We start from the raw sequence: 23,399 nt of genomic DNA, 5'->3' as shown, positions 1-23,399 counted from the left end.
CCCTGTTCCCATATCCCAGAGAACACAACCGTCTAAAGAAAAGAAATCAGGACCATCTACTCCGCCCTCTTCTTCAGCACCTTCTTCCGCTGCGCAATCATATGCGTGTACAGAATATACGATCCTATCGTACCAGTCAGCACTAGTCCTTACCAGGTGGACATGCTCCAGTTTAAACCAATAACAACCCAGGCGAACCCAAACCCAACACCACTGAACACTATAAACTAGGGGAAGAGGAAAGAGGGAAATAAACATACCAGGAACATAAATCCCCAACACAGCAATCAAAAACCACTGATATAGCGGCTCCAACTCACCCGCCGGCGCAAGCGCCTTGACGACAAGTACACATTCGCTGGTGATGCCGAGCGGATAGAGGATGTAGAACGTGTTATATCTGGAACCAGTCAGTCGTCAGTCCCTCATCACCATCACCACGCCCTAGAACCACCCCCTCCAGAAAACAACAAGAATGTAAGGAGGAAAATATGGGTGCAAGAACACGAAGGGAAATAATGGGACAAAAAAAAACGAACCTCAACCAAGTCCACCACCCCGGCACCCCCGACCCAAGAACCTGCAACGCAAAGAACCCATACCGAATACACTCGGTAACACCCCACGCGGTCAAACAACCCAAGAAAGCGAAATCGCCCGTCTGCGCGCCCTTCTGCACACTACCCACGATGGCCCCCTTGCCGCTCTCGCCGCCAAACAGGAACATAACGCCCCAAACGACCAGCAGCCGACTAGCGACTTGCATGGCGGTGGTGAAGATGGGCGCGCGCACGAGGCCGAGCAGACTATGTAGGATCTCGAGCGTGGCGAGGGATTGCGTGCCCAGGAGCAGCGGGGAGTAGATGTCGTTGAAGATGGCGGGGAGGGCGGTGTTGATGATGGTTTCGCTGTCGCTGCTGCTGCTGCTGCTGGTCGCGGGGAGGATCATGGTGGTGACGAGGAGGTAGAGGCCGCGGACGGTGCAGGTGGCCCAGAGGGCGAAGCTGAGGGCATTGTAGAGGATGAGGTAGAGGCGGGTGAGGCCTTTGGGGCCTTTGGAGGGTTGTTTGGAAGGCATTTTGGGTGGTCGGATAGAGGCTGTTGAGTCGGACTGGTTGGTCTGGATGGTGGATTGTCAATTGGGTTGTATCGATTGACTTCTCTGGTCGGTGTCTTCAAGGTGAGAGAACCGAACACTAGGACTGTCGATGGATGAGACTCGGCGACGCGAAACCAAATCTTCGTGGAGCCAATCTGTCCGCATGTTGAATTGTTGAGGTTGAGCGCGCGCGCTTATGTAAGGCATGTTTGGTCCGAGGTTGTTCTGGATGGCGGGCTGTGATTGGTCGGCCGATTGATGGTTTTTGAGCCTGGAAAGACGGAATATTGAGACTGTTTATCATCATTAGGGTTGATCTGGGAGATAATGTAGGTCACGTATATGGTAGATGGATGGACGAGATGGAGGTAAGTGTATAGGTGTATACTGAGTACGGTGTACTCCGTACAGTGGGTGCATCGGCAGTAGAGATTTCCGGCAAAAGACCAGACCATTAACGGTAGGGATCATGAGACGGGGCACTCCTCGGCATATCGCTAATTGATGCCAATTTCAGTGCCAGTCGTACTACCTCCTGCTCTTAACCAAAAGAGTAAGAGCCGTCGACTGCGATAGTTTCTGGCAGTCCATTGGGAGTATCCGTACACCGTAAGCTGACGGGAAAAAGTACGACATACGTCAGTTCCCTTGGGCTGCAGGGTGATGTCATGGGTCGGACGGAGGCTGCATCGGATCACACGCAGATGGAAGGATTCCAGTCCCTCCACCGACATCACCAGTCCAGATGGAGGGATGGACGGCGATAACTATATATCTGGCCAGACAGCCTCCAACCGAGGACCGTTGGGATGCTTAACTGGGATAATCTTTGCCAGGTGGATCGAGGTGAATAATGTTTAAACCGTGTAAATTCTTCGAGGAGTGGAGCGAAGGCTAACCCCAGTTGCCTGACAGGGCCTGACAGGGCCTGCACGAGCCATTCTGCTGTATAGACTACAGAGTATATGGAGTACGGAGAGGGTTACACTGTGCGGTGTACTCCGTACAGTGAATGGCAGTGAATGGCAATTTACATTGTTGAAATGCCATCTCAGTCTGGAATGCGGCCCAAGCTTCGGCGGTCTTGGCACGGCATCCGCCAACGTCAGCGGCGGCCGCGGATTGGCGGCTGGTCAGCCCCGCCCTGATGTCATGGCTCCACTGGACCTCTCGTGATAGGCCGGGTCTAGCCTCCTCGAGTTCACGGCTCGCCTTTATGAACCCCACGATTGCCTGCTGGTTCGGCTGGGAAGCGTAGAAAAAGTCACCAGAATTCAGAATCCAGATTCCAGAACAGAATCCCAGCCCGTCGCATTCAGCAGGTCGCCCGTTTGCAAATGTACGCCAGTCTCGTAGCGACTCCGTCATTCATCGGACGGGCTGGTGATTGCTCATTATAGCCTTATGGTTGAACCGTCACCCCGCAGTTGGCATGGCTGGTACAGGCCACTGAATCCCTTGCAAGACTCGGGTGAAACTCCCTTGTTTTGCCTCCTCCGGCCGAGCAAACTCCAGGACTAAATTTGGACCGGTCCCGGAGGGGCCAGACCCTCCCCTCGGGGAACTGGAAACCAAAAATGAAGGTAAAAAGAAAAAGAAAAGGTAGGGTCCGTCCTGCGGTGATCTGGGTGGCTGGTCTGCGCCATTTCTCGGGGATCACGATGCTGCAACCTGTCCTCCCTTGTTTTCCTCTTCTCGCTTTATTTTTCTTGATTTCGTCCGACCCTTTCAAACTGACCGCAAACAACAAAAGAAACCTCGGAGTGGTCCGACGGCCATCCACGGTGCAGGCAAATGTTATACACCTTCGAGCATCGTCACGGGCTCACGATGCCTTCCCACGTGTCCAGCGTCGTCATTGGCAGGGTCAGCTTCCGATGATGTAAAGCGATTAGTCAGAGCCGTAGGTTCGGAAGGGTGGGTGGGTCTGGCTGCATGCGACCAATGGCCGGTGGGCATTCGATCTCAAACGACGTCAGCGGTGGTCCGATGAGTTCAACGTGCATCCCACACAGAAGTGGGGTTTGCGCTGCTTTTGGCCCTACACAATCTTTCATTTTAGATCTTCGACCCTCCTGGGGATCCCCTGCGGAAGAATTGTTAGAAATTTGAAGGAAGAAAAAGGGCGCTAGAATGATAGAAACATTATCTCGAGGGGTCGAGAAAAGACAAAATATGAACAGAATTGGTGTGATTGTTTGCCTTTGTTTTCTTCTTATCCTTTTTCTTTTTTTCTAGTGATTCCCCACAATAATAGTCCAATCGGTTGCCCTGGTTGTGGTGGGATGTTTAGCATGTCTTTCAATTGAAAAAAATCCCAGCAATGACGATGATATGATATATCGCAATTTCCAACCTCACAGGGCAGCGTAGGCGGTATTCAAACAACCGCATGCACCGTACGGAAGATATATTCAATCTGATAGGGAATTCAACCTCTGGCATCAACCTTGCAGCATATCTACTGCTAAAGTTTCCTCTCTTTTAATCCGCCATATTCTCCTCTCCTTCTCGACTCTCTGCTCGACCAAACCACAGACGGATTGATCATCGTCGGTCTGCAATGCGATTCCCCACCAGTCGAGCCTCCATTCCCCCCCCTTCTATACCGACCTCATTAGGCGCAGTCCACTTGGTCGGTGTCCAATGAGGTTGACCGCCTCTTGAGAAATCGGTCGACGAAGAATTCCGAACGAGACGGAACTCAGGGTGATTGATGGGTGAACACTTCCAGGACTTCAATTCCAGATGTAAGAACGTAATTTCTTTGGTACGATGATTTAATTCCCCCAGACCAATAATCAATAATCATTAATCCAACGGTACCTGGGGGAGGCCTTCAGAACGAAGTCTCGGACATGCGACGGCAAACCCACTTTGTTCCTCCCCTCCTTTTCTTTTTTTTTTCTCCCTTCCCCTCCACTTTCTTTGGTTCATCGCCAACGCGCTTAAGGAGAAAATAGAAAAGAAGAAGAGAAGAAAAAAAAAAAAAAAAAGAAAAGAAAAGAAAAAAGAAAAAGGCCCGCCGATAAACCCATCGGTTGCTCTTTTTCTCTTCCTTCTTCTCTGCTTCCATCGGCGTCACTCCTCTTGACTTTGGCTGCCTCCTCCACTCTGAACACCCACCAGCCTAATCTACGGTCTACCTAATCCATCCTCTTCTCTTTCTTCTCTCTTCCTCTCCCCCTCTTTTCCTTCCGTTTGATTTTTTTTTTATTCCCGCATTTTTTTTCATAATTGTTTTTTATTCTTTTTGACTTTTCTTTATCTTGTCACTTTGATACCGTTTATTTTCGGCTTAATTAGCAGCCTCATTTCGCAATATACCCGGCGTTGGGGCGAACTGGCATCAGGTGGGAAAAAAAAAAATCCAATACCCCTCGACGTTTGTTTCTGATGAACGAATGGATGCTCGTCTTGACGATGGATTTGCTTGCTTCCATGCTTCTGCTCTACGCGATTCGACATGATTTGATTTGATGGAATTAAATCATTGCCGGACTGATTGGATGGGAATGCCGTCAATCTACCTGACCTTACCTACCCCTCCCTTCGTCTTTCTTGCCCTTTTTCCCTCGTCTGATTGTACTTCTTCCTCTTCGACCTGACCTCTTCATCCTTCCCATGTGGACCCATCATCCACTTCGGGCTGTGGCTGGTTGATATTGGCTCTCGGGTTCTGCTCTTCTCACCCACCCTTCATTTCAACTCAACTCCCCTTGTTCCTCCTCTTCCGTCGAGATCTACCTGTCAGACTCGTTGGATTTCTTTCTCTCTTGTTGAATTCGGAATTTCCCTGTCCTCTTATCCATCCACACCCCTGCTCTACTTCTCGATCTGTGTGTGCCCTTTTGCCACGCCACCTGCTTCCCCTCTGGTGAATCCATCGTCTGTCCTACCCTATCTTGACTCTTGTAAACCGTTCTATTGCCTCGTTGACCTTCTTTCCCCTTGTGCCTTTTCTTCTGCCCCTCCTCTCTGCGCCCTTCCCGCGTAATATCCTTATTGCGTAGGGCAACATGTTGCAAATCCAGATCAAGTCGAGCTTCTGTAACGTTCGTCATGGATTCGTGGACTGTCAAACTGACCTCGAATTTTTTTGAATCTCGCAGATCGCTCTGTAATTTCAGTACTCGCGTGGACATTAAAAAAAAAAAAAAGGAAAACTCCCTCTGGGGATCCGGAACACTTAAAACAGGCGAATAACTACGCGCCCTACTCTTGACGAATATTCACCGTTCGGCAACCATCGGACCGTCACTACATTAGTGTTTGCGATCTGTTGTGAGGGGTGTTTAGTTTTTATTACAAATCATCACCGTTCAAGGGAGACTTGCAGATCACATATCTCACACCATGGCGCCGACCACTACCACCAAGACCGTGGAGGAACCTGTATGTCGTGTGCACATTCATGAAGGCGTCAGTCTGTGCGTCTGACTCCGCTAACTGTCCTCCAGCCCAAGTCTCAGTCTCAGCCCCAGTCGCAGTCGCAGTCTCAATCTCAGCCTCAGACTCAGCAGCAGCCGAAGGAGGAGGACACTCCCGCCGACCTTGATTCAATGACAGACCTCATCGACCAGAACACATTCGACCAGATTCTCGAGATGGACGACGACGACGACGACCGGGAGTTCAGTAAGGGCATTGTTTTTGGCTTCTTCGACCAGGCGGAAAGCACCTTTGACAAGATGGAGAAGGCCTTGTAAGTGTTTTATCATTCGGATGGTTTCAGCTGGTTTTGAGTTAGAGAAAACAGACTAGACTAACCATCCAACAGAGAGGAAAAGAAACTGGCAGAGCTCTCGTCACTCGGTCACTTCCTGAAAGGATCGTCCGCCACTCTGGGCCTGATCAAGGTCAAGGACGCATGCGAGAAGATCCAGCACTTCGGCGCCGGCAAGGACGAGACGGGCTCGACCGACGAACCCGACGACGAGGTGTCCCTGAAGAACATCCAGAAGACCCTCACACAGGCCAAGAAGGATTACAAGGAAGTAGAGAAATTCCTCCGCAAGTACTTTGGGGAGTCTTAAGCTTGAGTTGAGTGTTGTGTGTTTTCCTTTTTTTCAACCTCTTAACGTTATTTCCTTTTTTTTTTTTCTCGCTATCACTTTATTTCTTGTTCTTGGGTTGTTGAACATATGGAGAATTAGAAACGATGATATATGCCTCTTGAAACTCAATATACCATGTGCTTCTTTCTTCTTCCCCTGGCTCTCTTATTCAATCTTTCCCAACAACTCAGAAAAAGTCATGAACGGATGAGCTCTTTTGGCATGCACAGAAATACCCCTTATCTACGTGATGAGCAATGATATCCTGCTCGGATTTCTAATTCTTTCTTTCCCTTGACTTGACTTGACATAACGAATGAAACATCACTTTCGATTTGCAATTCCTGTCTTGGCTGTGTTGTAGTTTATACAAGTGGGTATGATGTTTGGGTTATGCAGTAGATGTCATGAATTGGCACTGCTCTACGATAAGGTATCAAAGATAGATCATGTGATGCCAGGTTGTCAATAATATCGCTTGGTTGATAATTGATCCAGTCACATGTTTTCTTTCTAGTGTTCACCACCGCTTGCTTGATCTGCACCTACTTGCATGTAGGTAATAATCTCATCTTACATCTTTATACACTGTCTCCAGACCGGACGAAAACAGAGCTGACGCTACTCAGTTGAAATATGTACTCACTATCTACACACATTCATACAAAGGTTATGTCTCGTTACTCACGACACTCCGTCTTCAAGGCAAGCCCAGACAACACCGGGAAGCCTCTCATCCATACAAACGACTCAACAGGACTATCCCAATCATCGTCTGACTCTCCGACGAGATCTGCGGCCCCAGTCTCTCCGCTGACGCAGACATCAACACCCCGAAGCGCCGGTCCGGCCACAGAGCCGGATGACGTAGATGCAACTTCTCGCGGAGCCATGCGCTACGCCGACAGGACTCCTTGCATATCACGAATCAGGGCTTGCGGGCTTTCGCCGAATACCAACTCGACGTGTTGCTGTGCATGTGCGTGTTCGTCGCCGTGATCCGCCATCAACCCGAGTGTCTGCCGAACGCGAATGTTCGCGATCTGCGCTATGTGCTCGAGCGGGCGATCCCGCCCCCGATGTTCTGCAGCTTGCAGCACAGTGGACGCAGGCTGCCGGTTTTGGGAGAGCGCGAGCAGCTCGCCCGACGGTGCTCCAGCTGCACGAGGTATGGTGGTTGCGGACGACGTAAGAGAGAGAACGTGCAGTGTGGTGAGGAGGACGTGGATGAGAAGGATGGACATGGAGAGGTAGATAACTGGCTAGGAGGTTTTGCATGGAGAAGCCGCTGTGATGTTCATCTCCGCGGGGATGCTGGTGAGTTGGCCCGGGGCGAGGGCGTTGGGTTCTTGGATGGCGGGGAGGTTGGCGAGGACTCGTGAGGCGAGGTTTGGGAAGAGCGTGTAGTCCGCTGTGGACCAGGAGGAGGATGGTTGGGGTGATTTGGCGAAGACATGATGGCTTCCTGTTCGGCTGAGGCCGTCGAGGATCACGCCGCTGGTGATGGCTTCGATGAGGGAGACTCTTTTCCAGATGGAGTTGTCTGGTCCGAGCCAGTCGTGAATGGAGGTCGCTGTGAGACCAGTATTTGGCAGGAAGCTTTCGATAGTAGACAGGTTCTATTAGAGTTAATCCAGTCTCAAGAAGCTGAAAGTGTTGGTTCATCTTGGCTTCTTTTAAACCCAGTCAGGATTCATCCCACAGCCCATACGAACTAGAATATCTCAGTAGATAGAGGAATGTTACTTGCTTTAGAGCCCAAGAAGTAACTATGGAAAGTAAATCTATCATCGAAACTTCCTCGACAGATCCTGGAATTTGTATACAAACCGAGCCATAACACGTAAGGCACCCACCTAGGCAGCAATTTCTCACACAGTACACTCACATGACAGCAGGCACTTGACCGTCCACCTTACAAGTGAGTGAAGTGAGCCCCTCCTTCCTTCCTTATCACTTGGACTCCAGTGAATATTCCCTAGAATCTATCTGCCTTCTCCCTGTTCGTTCATCTCACTGCTATTCCCTATTTCCCTTTGGCCCGTCGGATGTCCTTGTCCGTGGTTTAACTCTTCTCTTCTAGCTCATCTAGTCCGGCAGTAGTGAGCTCTCTCAAGCCAACGCGTTAGCCTCTACCTCACTCCGGCGACACAAGCCTGGATCCGACAGTTACTTCTTATTCCCCTCCACCTTCTCCTCAGCGGCAGTGTCAGATAGCATTGCAAGATGAGACCTGAAACTCATGGCTATTGAACAGCACGTAATCTACCGAGATCAATGAGTCGACGGGCTCATTGCTCGACTGCTAGGCTTTCATCCTGTCTGAGTTAGAGACACACCTTGATGTCCTTGCCTTAGGTAAGTTCAGGATGAGGAATGGAAAGACCTAGCAGCAACAGTGGGAAATCATAGCATACAAACTGATATATGGGACAGGTCTGTACGATAGGAAACACTATGTGTGCGACGATCACGTCCGACTCAAGGTAAGAGGAAGTCCCCTCAGATCCGCCCCTCTTGACCGCAAATGCTAACGTATTTCTTTGGCGAAGACCGCGATCGGAACATCCAATAGAAAGAAGGATTGGGGCTCACATCGATGCGGGACCTGCATTCTTGAGATGAATAACCGGACACTGGCCAAGGTTCGGCTGGAGAAAAGACACGACACGGCAAGGTCAAGCTACCGTGTCTTTTGCAGTTCTTCCAGGCACGCGAATTTGGCTGTGCAAAGCTTTCGCCGAACGAGACAGCTGTCTCTTGCTTGCGTGGATTTCAGGGAAGGGATACTGATTCCCCTGCTTGCAACACCATTTGCGGATGATTTGAATGAATACCTCATCTACCTAGATGAGGCTCACACATGAGGGACCGATCTCGGATGGCCTGTCGATACTAAAGGAGCTCTCGCTCTCAGTTTAGAGCAGGCGAAAGACCTAACAGTACAAGGTATGTTTATCATCAGTACATACCCTTCAGTGCCACTAATGTTTCTTCTCAGCTGCGATGAGGCTGCGATAACTAGGCAGCACGCCGTCAGTCGCATCCATTACTCCTCCCACATGTCATCGCCATATCCTCGATGTGTACTGTGAATAACAGAACTGAAGAGGCTCCTCCGAAGTGCATCGCCATATCCTCGATTTGTACTATGAATAACAGAACTGATGAAGCTCTCCCCCAAGTATATCACAGATAGATACTACGAACAAAAGAACTGAAGCAGCTCCCCCCCGAAGTGTGTCATCCTCAATGTGTACTAGGAATAACAGAACTGAAGAAGCTCCCCGAAAGGCATCACGATATCCTTGGTGTGTACTATGAGTACTGTGAATAACAGAACTGAAGAAGCTCCACCCGAAGTGTATCACAGATAGATACTACGAATAAAGAACTGAAGAAGCTTCCCCGAAGTGCATCCCAACATTCTCGATGTTTACAAAAAAGACCAATGGATCTCCTGGAGTCTTCCGACGTGATAACCTGGTTCCTTGATCAGACGTGTACTACATGATACTGTTATTTAGGACAGACAGTAACAGTAATCTAGATGAACGGCCTCAGGGAAAGGTTATGTACAGTAACCACGCGTTGCTCCTCTTTTTTAGTACTACCTTCCGTGGAGAGGAGAGAGCGCATACTTGGAATACCAAGTGCCTCGGGATAACTGGCCTCGCGTGTAGCCACTTGACCATTAGCGCCTTTTTCTTGGAGTTGGTGATGATCTTTTATATGTACTGAAACTTATAATTACTGATACATCCGACTTTCCTATATAAAGTAGGTTCCCTTTCTTCTGTAAAGATCCTGGACTGAGTTATTTGGCTCTATTTCATCGGGTTTACGTTTACCTCTACTAAGTATGTTCAGCATATCTCCCCTATTCGAGGTCACCTGTGGATCGAACCCAATCTCAATAACTAGGCCTAACGTAGTACTTACCCAGTTTACTACTCACTACTAAACAATAAGCGTATATAGTGGTTGATATCGATGCCGGAGCAATTCATAAGTTTCGGCCGACTTATCAGTCACTGACGGCAATCATTTGGGCCTGGAACATGGGACTGCCCACGTTGCCGTCTCCAACCGACTCCCGATCATCATCGATCACAAGATAGAAACTCGTCCCTGAAGCCGATTAATCATCGCGTCTTTCTTCACATGAAATCTGGGCAACAGCCGCAGGTCCCGTGACTCTGACACGCGGAACAACGATGATGCGGCTGGACCTCGGCACTTTCACAGGACCGGGGAAGAGCGTACAAAAGGGCAACACGACCGACCGAGTGGATATTCCTCTACTCCACGTTTCTCTGCCCCGGGTTTGCCTTATAAAGAGGGTTCCTGTTGCTCTTTTCTTGTGATCTCGATCTGACCTGATTTTTATCTTCTACTTTTACACCCTTTCTTCTGTCTAGTCGGGCTCAATATCTTGACGTCATCATGTCTTCTGGTAAGTCGCTTGGCCCATGGAGTATGGGAACTGGAGTATAGATATACATGGCCTTTGCAGAATCATCTAACTACTTTTTCGTCTTTAGCACAGCAACGTTTGACCCAGGTGGCTTCCCACTTCGGCCCTGGTGGCAAGAAGGGCGTCGCCGGCATCACCGAGAAACACCCCGACGATATCGTTGTCACATGCGCTCTGCGTACTGCTCTGACCAAGGGTGGAAAGGGCGGCTTCAAGGACACGGCGGCTGCCGATCTGTTGGCCGGTGTTTTCAAGGCCGTGATCGATAAGAGTGGCATCGACCCTAGTGCCGTCAACGACGTTGCCGTCGGTTCTGTCCTTCCCCCTGGTGGCGGTGCCACTGAATTTCGTGCGGCCGCCCTCGTGGCTGGCTTCCCCGAGTCGACGGCCGTCCGCAGCTTGAACCGTCAATGTTCCAGCGGTCTGCAGGCTATTGTGGATATTGCCAACGCGCTGAAATCGGATATGATCGAAGTCGGTATCGGTGCGGGTGTGGAGAGCATGTCCTCTCAATACGGGTAAGTCATGATGTCGACGGTTACCTTTTCATGTTTCGAGCTGGATTCTGACTATGGGCTTTCTTTTCACAGACCCGGCGCTGTTACCGAGTTCTCGGATCTTCTCGAGAACCACCCCGAGTCTGCCAACTGCAAGGTCCCCATGGGCGTTCTGTCGGAGCAGATGGCCAAGGACCGCAAGATCTCTCGTGCCGAGCAGGACGCTTTCGCCGCTTCCTCCTACCAGAAGGCCGTCAAGGCCCAGAAGGCCGGCCTGTTCAACGAGGAGATCGCTCCCCTCGAGGTCAAGTGGACCGACCCCAAGTCTGGCGAGGAGAAGACCATCACCGTCAAGGCCGACGACGGCATCCGAGACGGCATGACCGCCGAGTCTCTGGGTAAGATCCGTCCCGCCTTCGCCAAGGACGGCTCCATCCACGCCGGCAACGCGTCCCAGATCTCCGACGGTGCTGCCGCCGTCTTGCTGATGAAGCGGTCCACCGCCGAGCGCCTGGGCCAGAAGATCCTCGGCAAGTACGTGGCGGCCAGCGTGGTGGGCGTGAAGCCCCTGCTCATGGGTATCGGGCCCTGGAAGGCCATCCCTGTGGCGCTGGAGAAGGCCGGCATTTCCAAGGAGGACGTTGATATCTACGAGATCAACGAGGCCTTCGCCTCGCAGTGCGTGTGGTGTGCCAACGAGCTGGGCTTGCCCAAGGAGAAGATCAACCCCAAGGGAGGTGCCATCGCGTTTGGCCACCCGCTGGGCTGCACGGGCTCGCGCCAGGTCAGCACGTTGCTGACGGAGCTGAAGCGCACCGACAAGAAGATCGGTGTCACCAGCATGTGTGTCGGTACCGGAATGGGTATGGCTGCAGTCTGGGTTCGCGAGTAAAATGTATACATCCCCTTTCTCTTTCTACCATGTCTTTTCCTTCGGTTTTAGTGCAGCGATTTATATACACATGACAGTTCTTCATGTACTTTAGTTTCAAATTGATATGATCAATCATGAGTGCGATAGGACTTCTCATCGTAAATAATGGCTTCAGAACAAACCATTATATGATCCCGGGCCCCTCCACACAAGAAGGAGAGGAGGAGAGAATTAAATCTTCGTCCGAAACTTCTGAAAAGCTTCAAACACGCTAGACCCCTGCACCACCGCCTCCTTGACCCGATCGTCCATGGCCACCAGCTTCGGCATCAACTCCAGCACCGGATCCAGCAGGTCCCGTGGAATAGCAACCACGCCTTCCAGTGGGTCACAGAAGATGATGTCGCCCTGAACTGTCAGCTGGGTCTATACCTACCATTCTCCATAACACATGGAGAAGGGGGGAAGAGAGAGAGAGAGAGAGAGAGAGAGACGTACCGGACACACCACCACACCACCCAGGTTGACGGGCACATTTCTCGCCCCTGGCTTTGCCTCTGCCGCGGTACCGACCGTCGAGGTTCCGTGTGCCCAGACCTACCGTTATTGTTAGTTATTGAAGATCGTGAGAGTTAGTTAGGTATATAGTTCGCAATATATAGGGTAACACAGAATGGGAAAAAAAAGAAGGGGGAGGGGAAACGTACCGAAATCCCACACCCCCTCATCTCCTCCAGATCCCTAATCCTTCCATTCACGACGACGCCCTGCACGCCCAACGCCTTCATCCGAACCGCCATGATCCCGCCCACCACGGCGCAGTACTGGTCCGGTGGCTGCTCCACCACCGCGACGGTGTCCGCCTGCGCCCAGTCCACCCAGTGCGTGCCTTCCGGGAAGCCGTGCGCGTCGGACGTGTCGACGTCGGAGGATGCTTTGGGGATGAATTTGAAGGTGGATGCTGGGGCGATGATCTTGGGGGAGGTGGTGTTGCGGCCGAGAGTGGGGGAGAAGGGGGCTGGTTGGGGATGGTTAAATAGGTTGATTGTGGTGAGATAGAAGAGTACGCACTGAAGTCTGCGAGGTGGCCTGCTCGGGGAGTGGTTCCTGGAGAGGGTTTTTGGAGTTTGAGGAGTGCGTCGGAGACCTGGATAGTAGGGTTAGTATGTAGGTTCTTGGAGTTACTATGTACATTAGGAGGGGAAAAGGAAAAGGTTACATACATCGCAGGCGGAATACTCCCGTAGGGCATCGATCTTCTGCTGGATTGTGGTGGCCATGGTACGTCTGGGGAATTTGATATGATGAACGATTATGCGAAAGAGGAAGTATGAAGTTGAAATAGACTACGATGCATTGTTGTACTGCCTGAGGTTGAATAACCGAGGATCGGGAAAAAGCGTTGACATCATCGTCCGGTCGATTCAGGAACCGGCGGAGTACTTTCGTTTGATGCTTTGACTTCGGAGGATCGGAGGAAATCAACACTATATTTCTTGTTATCTTTATTGTTATCTATTTGCCTAGTTTCTGCGGTCTGATGAGTCCTGTTTATAAATACCAGGGCCTGGAATGCCTCCAGTTAGGGCTAATCCGATCAGCATGCCATTCCAGGTCCGTAGTATTCAGTAATGATAACAAACAAATAGGGAGTACTCCGTTGTTTGTACTCCGTAGTGATAAGCGCAATTCAACTTCTGATTAAGACTAGAGTAAGCAAGGCGCTCTAGACGATTCTGGTGGCTCCTCTTTAGTGTCCTTCGTCCCCACGGATCCAGGCAGCGTATCCACCAGACCCTTCTTTTCAATCCATTCAACTTCTGACTTCGGTTCCTACCAGGTGTTACTCATAATACTAAAGTACCTAGAACGTACTACATACTTCTATACATTCTACACACAATGTCATCTCCACCATACACCACCGATCAACTCAACTTATACCTCGAGCGCATCCAATACCCCGAACCCGCCAACGCCACCCGCCTCCAACATGCGCAGGAGTCCATCGCCACAAACGCCCTGGCGGCCCTGACCGAGCTGCAACGCCGTCACCTCGGCGCCATCCCTTGGGGCAATTCGGCGCTACATTATTCCCAGCACAAGGCCATCTCCATCCACCCGACGGCCGTCTTCGATAAGCTGGTCCGTCGCCGTCTGGATGGCTACTGTATGGAAAACACGAATCTGTTCTACGGCGTGCTGCGCTCCTTGGGCTACACGGTGTATCCGACCGGTGGGAGGGTCTGTGAGGCTGCGGCCGGGGCGGTTCGGAATCCGGGGAAGGAGAAGTTTTTTGCGCTGTATGTGTCATTTGTCATGTGGATTGTGGGGATTGTGTTGTTCGGTGGGCTAATCGACACGATTATGCATATAGGGGACACATGATTCTGATTGTGACGATTGATGGGAAGAAGTACATGGTAAGTGCTTTCTCTTTCTTTCTTTCTCTCCTTTTCTATAGTTCTCTCGTCTTTATCATGCCAGTTGAATTTACCAACTAATTCTACAATAAGACGGACGTCGGCTTCGGCAACAACGGACCGACCAGTCCCTTGCTTCTCGAGGAAGACGTCGTTTCCACCTGCATCGCGCCCTCGGAATCGCGTCTGATCCGCGACAGTCTACCCGAGTCCGTAGACAAGACGCAGAAGGTCTGGATCTACCAGATCCGATACACGCCGGACAGCGAGTGGCTGCCGCACTACGCGTTCTCGGAAGTCGAATTTCTGCCGCAGGACTTCGGCGTCATGAACTATGCCACCAGCACGGGGCGCAACAGTTGGTTTACGCAGAGTCTCGTCTGCGCGCGCGTCATCCTGGACGAGGAGACGGGCACCCAGCCGCAGGGGCTGTTTGTTCTGGTCGGGCAGGAGGTTAAGAAGAGATTGCAGGGGCAGACAGAGGTGGTGGCTACGTTCGAGACCGAGGATGATCGCGTCGCCGGGTTGGGGAAGTGGTTTGGTTTGCACTTCCGGGATGACGAGGTCGAGGGGATCCAGGGATTGGTGTCCCAGATTAAATAGACAGATGAGTTAAGATCTATCCAGGTCCGGGTCTTGGATGAGCAAGTGTTGTACAGATAGAATTTCTTCTAGAGCTTGTGGATATGTATTTCAGGAAATCAAGGAAAATTGCGGCTAAACAGAATGACAACGTGGACAAGGACATAACGCCGAACTTCGACCCATGTCGATCCGGCCTAGTAGATCCGTTTTTCGAGCTGGAATACGGACGTTAGCATGTTGGTTCACTTCCTCCGGCAAGTTGCTGAAGACGATAAAACCATACCTTCCAGGGATTGCTGAGCTCGAATCCCTTGGGGGCCACCTCGTTGCTTGATTGACCTCGCATGGTTCCCGTCAGTCTCAGATCTCTCTCCATCACTGTGGGTTCGGACACGAGCGGTTAGCTTCCATATGACTTCTGGTGTTCGCATGAACGTGACAGGCGATTCTGGCGAGGGGAGGGTTCAATTGGTAGGTCGACGCCGGGAAGGTCACATACTTTGCTGCGTGGAGGTTAGCCATACTGGTCCGATTTGTAGCAAACGACAATCAACTTACTCTATCCCACAGATCCCGGTTCCAACGAGCGGTCTTTCCTTCGTTCGACCAGTACTTGACGGCGGTGAGACCGGCACCGGTGACGCCCATAAACTATCGTGCGCATCTCGATCGTTAGTGAATTGGTAACCTCCGGCGAATGATTGGACCGTCGAGGATCCACGGGAGGGGAGGGATTGAAGGTGGGAGTCAACGCACGCCGATGATGATCCCATAAGGGAGCAAAGCCTCGAATGGAACGCCCATTGTGTGTTCTCGTGAAGGAGTGGGGGAAAGAGGAGCGGAAGAAAGGCAAGCGCAATGAGCGTGGAGACAGAAGAGAGAGAGAGAGAGAGAGTTCAAACGAGAGACTCGCGGGAATCGAGGTCCGGATGTGGCCCGAAGCGGTTTAGCCCGTGACCGGGGGTCCAGCCGGCTGAGTCAGCCGCCTCCGTCAACCTCGTAGAAGGGGCGACAGGCCGATGGCTCTGGAGTCTGGACGCTGGAGCTGGATAAGGCCTCGGACGTCGTTTCCGCCGCTGATCGACGCGTTCGCTTCATTTCGACTGTCTCTTGCTGACCTCCTGGTCTATGGGGTATGCGTCTCGTCGCTTCCTTCCACGCGTTGTTTGCCATTGTTCCTCTGCCTTCCTCCCTCTTCCTCCTCACCCACCCCCCAAATCAACCACCCTTTCTTTTGGCCTTCTAGCTTTTCTGTTTTACTGACCGTTACTTGGTTTGCGCCTTCTTCAGGGGGAAAACATATCTTAAACCGGCGGTTGATTTCGATCTAAATCTCTTTTGCGCCTGTCATTGTGCCGCATCTCCTGTGTCCAACGACCAGTCGCTCATGTTCCCGATGCCCGTTGCATGCGGCGCCAGATGATTGTCTATTTAAACGGAGAGCCTTGAATCGCCTGACCTCAAAACCGTTGTCAGGCCTTTGACCGTTGTCATTTCATTATAAAACCAACCTATCTACCTTATCGAGACGCCGAGAGCCGCACAACCTGGCGATCACAGTGACCTACACCATGCCGGCAACCGTGCCGCCGGCCGACCATGATACCGAGATGAGACCGCCCGCAGACGTGGTGGATAGTGACCAGGACGCCGAGGGGGAGGAAGAGGAAGAGGGCGCCGACCTATACCACATGGACCAACAGCTCCAGGACGCTGTGCACAGGGCATATTCGGGGGAAGAGGCCGTGGAAAAGGTCGACCCCGGGGAGGAAGCAGATGCGGAAGGTGTACCTGATACCGAGCTACATCTGGAAGGGGAGATTGATGACACCGAGCCTGTGGGTGCTGTCAAGCTGCCAGACGGAGTACCTTCGCCCGGCAATGAGGACTTGGCGGCGGGTTCTGCCGACGCCGATCCGGCATTCGAAAACCAAAGCGACAGCGATGCCTCGAGCTCGTCGTCAAATAGTCATCAGGAGTCCGATGTGGACGATGATTGGGAAGAAGGGAGTAATGAAAATGAAGATGGGGAGGCGGATAACAACACGACGCGAGGGAACTGCGTGTAAGTCTCTTTGTATTACTGTTGGAGAACTGGACAGTCAGCTAGTCATTGGATGCTGTTGATGCTGTTTCATCCAAAAAAAAAAAAAAAAAACCCCTAAAACGTGCTGTGCTGACTAGATGCAGGTTTTGTCACCAGGACGAGGATAACGACCCGAGCGAGGAGTTTGAGGAATATTTATCATGTACAGTCTGTGGCGATCACTGTAAGTTGGTATATGCGGGTCTTTCCAAGACGTGACCCAGCAAGCTTCAGACTTCTGTCAACGACGATCTTTACTAACTCGGTATCCTACAGCACATCGGCAATGTGCCCGCGAGCAAGGTGCATTAGATGATGCAGAAGGTGTGCCCTACTTCTGATATTAGCCTCAAACCAGAGTTCATGTGCTAAATTGGATCTAGACTCGAGTACTTGGAGATGTGTTCCGTGCGTGCGCGAGAATTTGCAACCGGGGGCTCTAGACCCTGGTTCGCATCAGCGAAAGCTGGGGCCCAAGAACATGAGCAAAGAGCTTTTACCGGCGCATGTCGGGGAAGAAGGCTCGGGATTTCACTCCATCTTCAATACTGTAAATGTCAACGACGACCTTCTGAATAGCTCACGCTCTCTGCGCAAGCGGAAAGCTTCGTCAGTCGATGTTCCTGAACATACTCCAGTGCTTCGGAAGAGACAGCGGCAGTCACTGCGGCCCGAGCGCGCCGATTCGAGAGACCCGATGCCCGAGACCTCGGACACGCAGTCTCCTGTTCGCACTCGCTCTCGACGCACGCGCACGGGTGAGAAGGACGCATGCCGTGTATTATTGAAGCAGTTTGGGCGACTAGTTATGGCGTTTCGTCTCAACGAGGCCAAAGTTTCTAAAATTCTCAACTCTCGCAGCAGATCGCAGATTAAGACTCGGAAAGTTCCCAAACCACCGCCTGTCGTGCATGAGACCCAGGCTCATTTCGCACCAATCACATCAACCTCCTACGTATCGCCGTTCTATTCGTTCAACGATCGCGAGACCGACGAATCGAAATCCAAACCTTACGGTGGGATTCTATCAGAAGCTGATGCGGACACGACCAAGACTCTGCCGATGCACGCGGACCGCGAAAGATTTGAAGCCGCGCGTCAAAAAGCTGAGGAGGAGTGGCAACTACGAGCCATGGAGGCCGAAAGTAGTGGCGAGCCCTTCCAACACGCATCGCAGAAGGTCTCGGGGCCCCCGTCCAAGATCAAGTGCATCAACTTCGGGGGATACGAGATTGAAACCTGGTACGCCGCGCCGTATCCCGAGGAATACAGCCGCAATCGAGTTCTGTTCATCTGCGAGTTCTGTTTGAAATACATGAACTCCGACTATGTCGCCTGGCGCCACAAACTCAAATGCCCAGCAAAGCATCCTCCTGGGGATGAAATTTACCGCCATGGTTCCATCTCCATCTTCGAAGTGGACGGGCGCAAGAACCCCGTGTATTGCCAGAACCTCTGTCTGCTTGCCAAGTTATTCCTCGGGTCCAAAACGCTCTACTATGACGTTGAACCCTTCCTCTTCTATGTCATGACCGAGTATGATGACCTGGGTTGTCATTTTGTGGGCTATTTCAGCAAAGAGAAACGGCCAAGCTCGGCAAACAACGTTTCCTGCATTCTCACCTTGCCTATTCATCAGCGCAAAGGCTACGGGAATCTTCTTATTGACTTCTCGTACCTCCTCACGCGTATCGAGGGCAAGACGGGCTCACCGGAGAAGCCACTGTCCGATATGGGTCTTGTCTCCTATCGAAACTACTGGCGCCTCATTCTGTCCTACAAACTGCGTGACCAGACGAAACCACTGAGTATAGTGGATCTCTCCGAGCGGACGGGCATGACGGCGGATGACATTGTGTCCGGCCTGGAAGCCTTGCGCGCCCTCGTCCGAGACCCGGTCACGAAGACTTATGCACTACGTCTCGACTACAACTACTTCGAAGAATGTATTCGCAACTGGGAAAGCAAGGGGTATGTGCAGCTGAATCCCGACGCGCTGGTGTGGACTCCGTATGTCATGGGCCGAAGCAATCAATCGCAATTTGATCGGGCTCCCCTCCACGCGGTCGCCCCGCGAGAGGGACTGGAGGAAGAAGAGGATGACGAAGTCGAGGATGCGAAAGACTCGGGGAATGACGAAGAGCAGCAATCCAAGCCGAATGGCGAGGTCTCGACTCTCGCAGTCAACGGTACCAAGCAGACTGAGCCGGCGGAAATCTTCACCGAGCCAGCCGGACCTCCGTCAACAAACGCTCTTTCCAACGTTAACGGCTTTCGTCATGAAAGCACCACTTCTACCGATCTCAACCCCCCGGCGGAAACAACCCCCGCCAACGACATTCCTGCCTGGCGATTTGAGATCTATCCGCCTGTTCAAGCGCCCGTGTTGAAACGCCGCCCAGGCCGACCTTTCGGCAGCAAGACCACCTATGGCAAAGTAACGGTCACACCAACAACGGCCCGGACTAGTGGCCGCAGCACGCCTAAGAGATCTTCCGTCTTAAGCTCGGCGACCCCGACCGCTAATCCGTCGAGCGTCAGGCGGGGTCGCAGCGCAAAGCTCGCGGATTCCCCTGCCACGGAGCAGGTGGACGTCATCACCAATGGGGTTGACACCGACCAAGCGCAAGTCTTGGAAGAGATGACTGCTGGAGAACAACCAGATCCCGATTCCAAATTGGAGCCGGCGCCACCGGTAGTAGAAGCAGGAACCAGTCACACGGAAGGGGGGGAAGAACTAGTCAACACCAATGGAACCGAGGCATCAGGCGATGACGCAGTGGAGAGTACAGGGACTCCCGCGCCCGGTCCCACGACCCCATCCAAAGGCAAGGGTGCCAATGGTCATGCAAAGCTCACCAGATCTGTGAACCGAAAATCCATTGTGGAGCAGCTTGAAATGGTCATCCCTGCCGACAGCCCACCAAATGCCCACCAGACGAATGGTGTGGACATCAACCAGGTCGAGTTGAACGGCACGGATCGCGACGGGGATGCAGTCATGGAGGCGTGATTCTTGCAGTACAAAAGCTCGCTGCTCATTTAGGCAAGATGAATGAGTGAATAGCGGAAAAGTACTATCGATGCCTTGAATCGACCTTTCAAGGCATTTTGAATAGGGCGTTACCGTGTTTCTTTCTGTCGGGATTCGATTTTCTTCCCTATTTTTAGCTGGTTTATTCTCCCTGACGGGATACCATTCATGACTTGGCACTTTTCTTTGGCTTTTGCTGATCTTAATGTTTTCAAGCAAGGAGTAGGCGGGACTTTTGGAGTTTTATTTTCATCTGGATTTCTGGCTATCATTTGATGCGACCTTCCATGAACCAATCGGTCTGACCGTCTTCCTTCCGTCGGACACAGGAAGGAACTTACTGATTATTCTTCGAGACCTTGTTGCTTTTACTTACTGTCTAGTGCTCCTTTATCTTCTGTTATTCCTGTCTTTTAGAGGTCCTATGTTTATTTTTCCTTCTTCTCGGTCCTCTAGGATGTTTGATTCGATGCACCGGGAGGGATCCTCATAATGATGTTAGCGTTCTATGTATTAGGTATGGGAATCAAGATGTTTCCGAGTGGATGCATTCGTTCTAACTGATCCATTAGTTATCTTCTCCGCTCCCTATGAGGGAGTCCTCTCGAGCACATGATAGATAGTTTATGCAGAATACTACAGTTTATTTATCATCCTTTTGTCTGATTCAAAAATGACTGGAAGGGAAAAAACCGTGCCCTTTCTTTTTCTCAAGCGGAAGAAGAGCAAATAAAAATGCGTATGACATATGCTGTGTAGCCTCAAACGGCCAGTCCAGAAGTATGTGCTGTATGTACTGTACTTCTGCATCGCAACCCAAGGCAGCAAAGCAGACAGGGTGTGCAGTTCATGTCCGTCGCATGTCTCCGAATCTGAATCATTATTCGTGGTCTTTTGTCAGTCCATCGTACGATGGATCTGATCTATCAGTTTTCTTTTTCTTGTTGGTGGTGCTTTTGTTCGCTGTGTGTATGTATGTAATTAACTCGAACTATGAATTAGATACTTTTCTTTTTCTTTGGGGAATTAGTTATTTGAACGGAGTATACCGAGAGATGGGGGAAAGATTTCTAACTAACTACGATTGACGAAATGAGGAGGGGGTCTTAGGGTGTGTGTGTGTGTGTGTGTGTGTGTGTGTGTGTGTGTGTGTGTGTGTGTGTGTGTGTGTGTGTGTGTGTGTGTGTGTTAGGAGAAATAGGCGATAAAAGGTACAGTGCGTAATTGAGCAAATAGAAGAATAAAAGGCTGGCTTGTTTTATTTGTTGTCTGCTACTGCAGTTGCATAGCCATAGTAAAGAATTGCATTTGTTTGGTTGGGTGTTGGGTCGGGTCGGGTCGGGTCGGTCTAGACTGTTTGTGGTTGTCTGTACGTATGCGTCACTATAGCAGGGAGAGAGACAAGGATGCCGAAAAAGATGGAGATAGGAAGTAGAAAAGTGGGAAAGCGAGTAGAACAAAGAAGAATACATGGAATTCATGGATTATCCAAGGAGAGGAATGGCAGGAGGGATTTGAAAATGATAATAATGTAGAAAAAAAAGCGAGACACAGAAAAAGGAAAAGATAAAAGAATATAGGAAGAATCTTGACCCGTCGAGACTACGTAGTAGGTGCAGATGATGAAAACCAGGAAATGATGGTGTCTGATGCATGCAGGGGAGGGGGGGAAGGGCTTAGTGCAATCATTTGAAGTACGGATACCGACCTGTCCGCAGTGACTACTGGTGGGTTTACTCCGTGAGTCCATACAGAGAGTTTGTGGTGGGCTGTACACAGTGTATGATTTATTCATTTATGCACACAGCGAATAGTACTTTATGCTCTGTGTCGACACGTCGAATGCGACACAAGCGTGGATAGATGTACAGTACACCGATGTATGTGCGCAGCAGGATCATACCAGGATAGATGAGTGGAGCCACGGGGAATCCTGCGTCATCCAATGTAGATAAATGTGTAGGTGTATGCACACGGTAGGGAGTCGATAGGATGATTCATGAAAGCCGAAGGCGAGCAGAAGCGAGATCAGATGTGGCACGCTAGAGAGAATGCTCCAATGTCCATATGGCGACTGGTAGCAATGCATGGCAATTCCCGGGGCTAAGAAATGGCCACTCGCGAGGGGGATCCATCGAGGCTGAGAGCTGAAAATGTGGATGAAAGGGATTTGCATTCAATGCAAAGACCGAGATGAGATTAATCCCGATGTTCAACATGCAGAATATTATTGATTCTACGGAGTACTCGGATCCTGTGGCGGAGGGAATGCTGCTTACCGTGGACACCCTGCTGTATATAGGCGTTGTTATTGAGTCTGGACGAGCAGTAATATTAGGGGATAATATTGCAAGCATGTTCGACCGATTGAAACCCGAATTTTGTGATTCACCTAATTTTCAGTGGCATTTTTGATCTTTTGTGGCCGGGTGCATACTCCGATTGATCCTAATTGACGCGATACAGCAGAATCTGATCTATCAGGAATCGTTGCGATTATTTTGACGTGCCTTTTCTTTTCCCTTTTCTTGCTCATCCCTCCTTTCCGGTAATTAATTTGATTTTTCCTTCCTCTTTTTGTGGCCCTACTGAAGTGGATCCGTCTACGGAGTAGGAGGTGGCCATTTTGTTCGGAAACCCGCTCTCTCCTGAAGAATGGGAATTCTCGAGTGGTGATCGTGTTCAGACACATGATTGACCACGCCGGTCCTCGAGTAGATGAGAGGAACAAAGAACGACAGCGGTTGACCGTGGAACTGTCAGGCCCAAGGACGGGAATGTCGAGGGATCGTCGATCAGGATCCAAGACCCCTAAAAAAAGGCCAGCAGAAGACCATGGATCCGGGGCTGTCAAGAAACGGGAACTCAACCCAGGGCTCGAATAAGCATAACTGTAGCGTAGATTTAAGCGCCTGCGAAAGTCTGGTACACCATGGAGAAAGCCCGCTGTCATGGACTCGATTGATTCGATTCCGGCCGGGATATCCTGATGGAATAAATTAGAATTAATTAAGATTCCATTCTGGCCGGGGAAAGAAGACCAAGAAGGCAACCGCTAAGGACCGGCGAACACTTCATCGTGCATCTCATCCATTCCCCACCGGCTGCTGTAGAGGGACCAAAAGAGAAGATTTTTTTTTCTTTTTTTTCTAGAGCCAATTCGGATTTTTATTTTTCTCATTCTAATTTTTTTATTGTCCATTTTCCTTTTCCTTTTCCTTTTCTTTTATTTCTCAGACAAGGAAACCTTCCTCCTTATCTTCCCCC

The 23,399-nt window shown here is 50.8% G+C and overlaps 8 protein-coding genes across 8 annotated transcripts; 4 read left to right on the top strand and 4 right to left on the bottom strand.

The window, feature by feature from the left end:
- Window positions 1-56: 56 nt before the first annotated feature.
- LDX57_006018 (protein tyrosine phosphatase-like domain-containing protein) lies at window positions 57-1,078 on the bottom strand (the record flags this gene model as incomplete). The annotated part of the gene is made up of 3 exons (XM_046087707.1): window positions 57-124; window positions 261-400; window positions 540-1,078. 3 exons carry the CDS (start codon window positions 1,076-1,078, stop codon window positions 57-59), a joined length of 747 nt encoding a protein of 248 aa, XP_045943675.1.
- A 4,139-nt stretch (window positions 1,079-5,217) lies between these two features.
- Window positions 5,218-6,135, top strand: YPD1 (Hpt domain-containing protein; the record flags this gene model as incomplete). Its single annotated transcript, XM_046087706.1, has 3 exons — window positions 5,218-5,494; window positions 5,560-5,804; window positions 5,880-6,135. Exons 1-3 carry the CDS (start codon window positions 5,456-5,458, stop codon window positions 6,133-6,135), a joined length of 540 nt encoding a protein of 179 aa, XP_045943674.1. The 5' UTR covers window positions 5,218-5,455.
- A 917-nt stretch (window positions 6,136-7,052) lies between these two features.
- LDX57_006016 (uncharacterized protein) lies at window positions 7,053-7,400 on the bottom strand (the record flags this gene model as incomplete). Its single annotated transcript, XM_046087705.1, has 1 exon — window positions 7,053-7,400. The coding sequence occupies one exon, from the start codon at window positions 7,398-7,400 to the stop codon at window positions 7,053-7,055; it is 348 nt and encodes a 115-aa protein (XP_045943673.1).
- A 3,202-nt stretch (window positions 7,401-10,602) lies between these two features.
- Window positions 10,603-12,022, top strand: POT1 (3-ketoacyl-coA thiolase peroxisomal A precursor; the record flags this gene model as incomplete). Its single annotated transcript, XM_046087704.1, has 3 exons — window positions 10,603-10,612; window positions 10,701-11,151; window positions 11,224-12,022. The coding sequence occupies 3 exons, from the start codon at window positions 10,603-10,605 to the stop codon at window positions 12,020-12,022; spliced, it is 1,260 nt and encodes a 419-aa protein (XP_045943672.1).
- A 213-nt stretch (window positions 12,023-12,235) lies between these two features.
- Window positions 12,236-13,284, bottom strand: LDX57_006014 (RraA family protein; the record flags this gene model as incomplete). The annotated part of the gene is made up of 5 exons (XM_046087703.1): window positions 12,236-12,412; window positions 12,503-12,601; window positions 12,712-13,022; window positions 13,076-13,151; window positions 13,228-13,284. 5 exons carry the CDS (start codon window positions 13,282-13,284, stop codon window positions 12,236-12,238), a joined length of 720 nt encoding a protein of 239 aa, XP_045943671.1.
- A 488-nt stretch (window positions 13,285-13,772) lies between these two features.
- Window positions 13,773-15,952, top strand: LDX57_006013 (arylamine N-acetyltransferase family protein). The gene is made up of 3 exons (XM_046087702.1): window positions 13,773-14,307; window positions 14,382-14,427; window positions 14,521-15,952. Exons 1-3 carry the CDS (start codon window positions 13,907-13,909, stop codon window positions 15,028-15,030), a joined length of 957 nt encoding a protein of 318 aa, XP_045943670.1. The 5' UTR covers window positions 13,773-13,906; the 3' UTR covers window positions 15,031-15,952.
- On the bottom strand, window positions 15,207-15,816 carry LDX57_006012 (NADH dehydrogenase [ubiquinone] 1 alpha subcomplex subunit 1; the record flags this gene model as incomplete). The annotated part of the gene is made up of 5 exons (XM_046087701.1): window positions 15,207-15,227; window positions 15,296-15,390; window positions 15,512-15,515; window positions 15,571-15,663; window positions 15,769-15,816. The coding sequence occupies 5 exons, from the start codon at window positions 15,814-15,816 to the stop codon at window positions 15,207-15,209; spliced, it is 261 nt and encodes an 86-aa protein (XP_045943669.1).
- A 631-nt stretch (window positions 15,953-16,583) lies between the features above and the next one.
- On the top strand, window positions 16,584-20,111 carry SAS3 (putative histone acetyltransferase; the record flags this gene model as incomplete). The annotated part of the gene is made up of 4 exons (XM_046087700.1): window positions 16,584-17,077; window positions 17,203-17,282; window positions 17,375-17,422; window positions 17,482-20,111. The coding sequence occupies 4 exons, from the start codon at window positions 16,584-16,586 to the stop codon at window positions 20,109-20,111; spliced, it is 3,252 nt and encodes a 1,083-aa protein (XP_045943668.1).
- Window positions 20,112-23,399: the final 3,288 nt, after the last annotated feature.

Source organism: Aspergillus melleus (genome assembly GCF_016097325.1).
Source record: "Aspergillus melleus strain CBS 546.65 chromosome Unknown contig3, whole genome shotgun sequence".
Classification (NCBI taxonomy): domain Eukaryota; kingdom Fungi; phylum Ascomycota; class Eurotiomycetes; order Eurotiales; family Aspergillaceae; genus Aspergillus; species Aspergillus melleus.
This window is presented reverse-complemented; position numbering and strand designations above follow the sequence as displayed.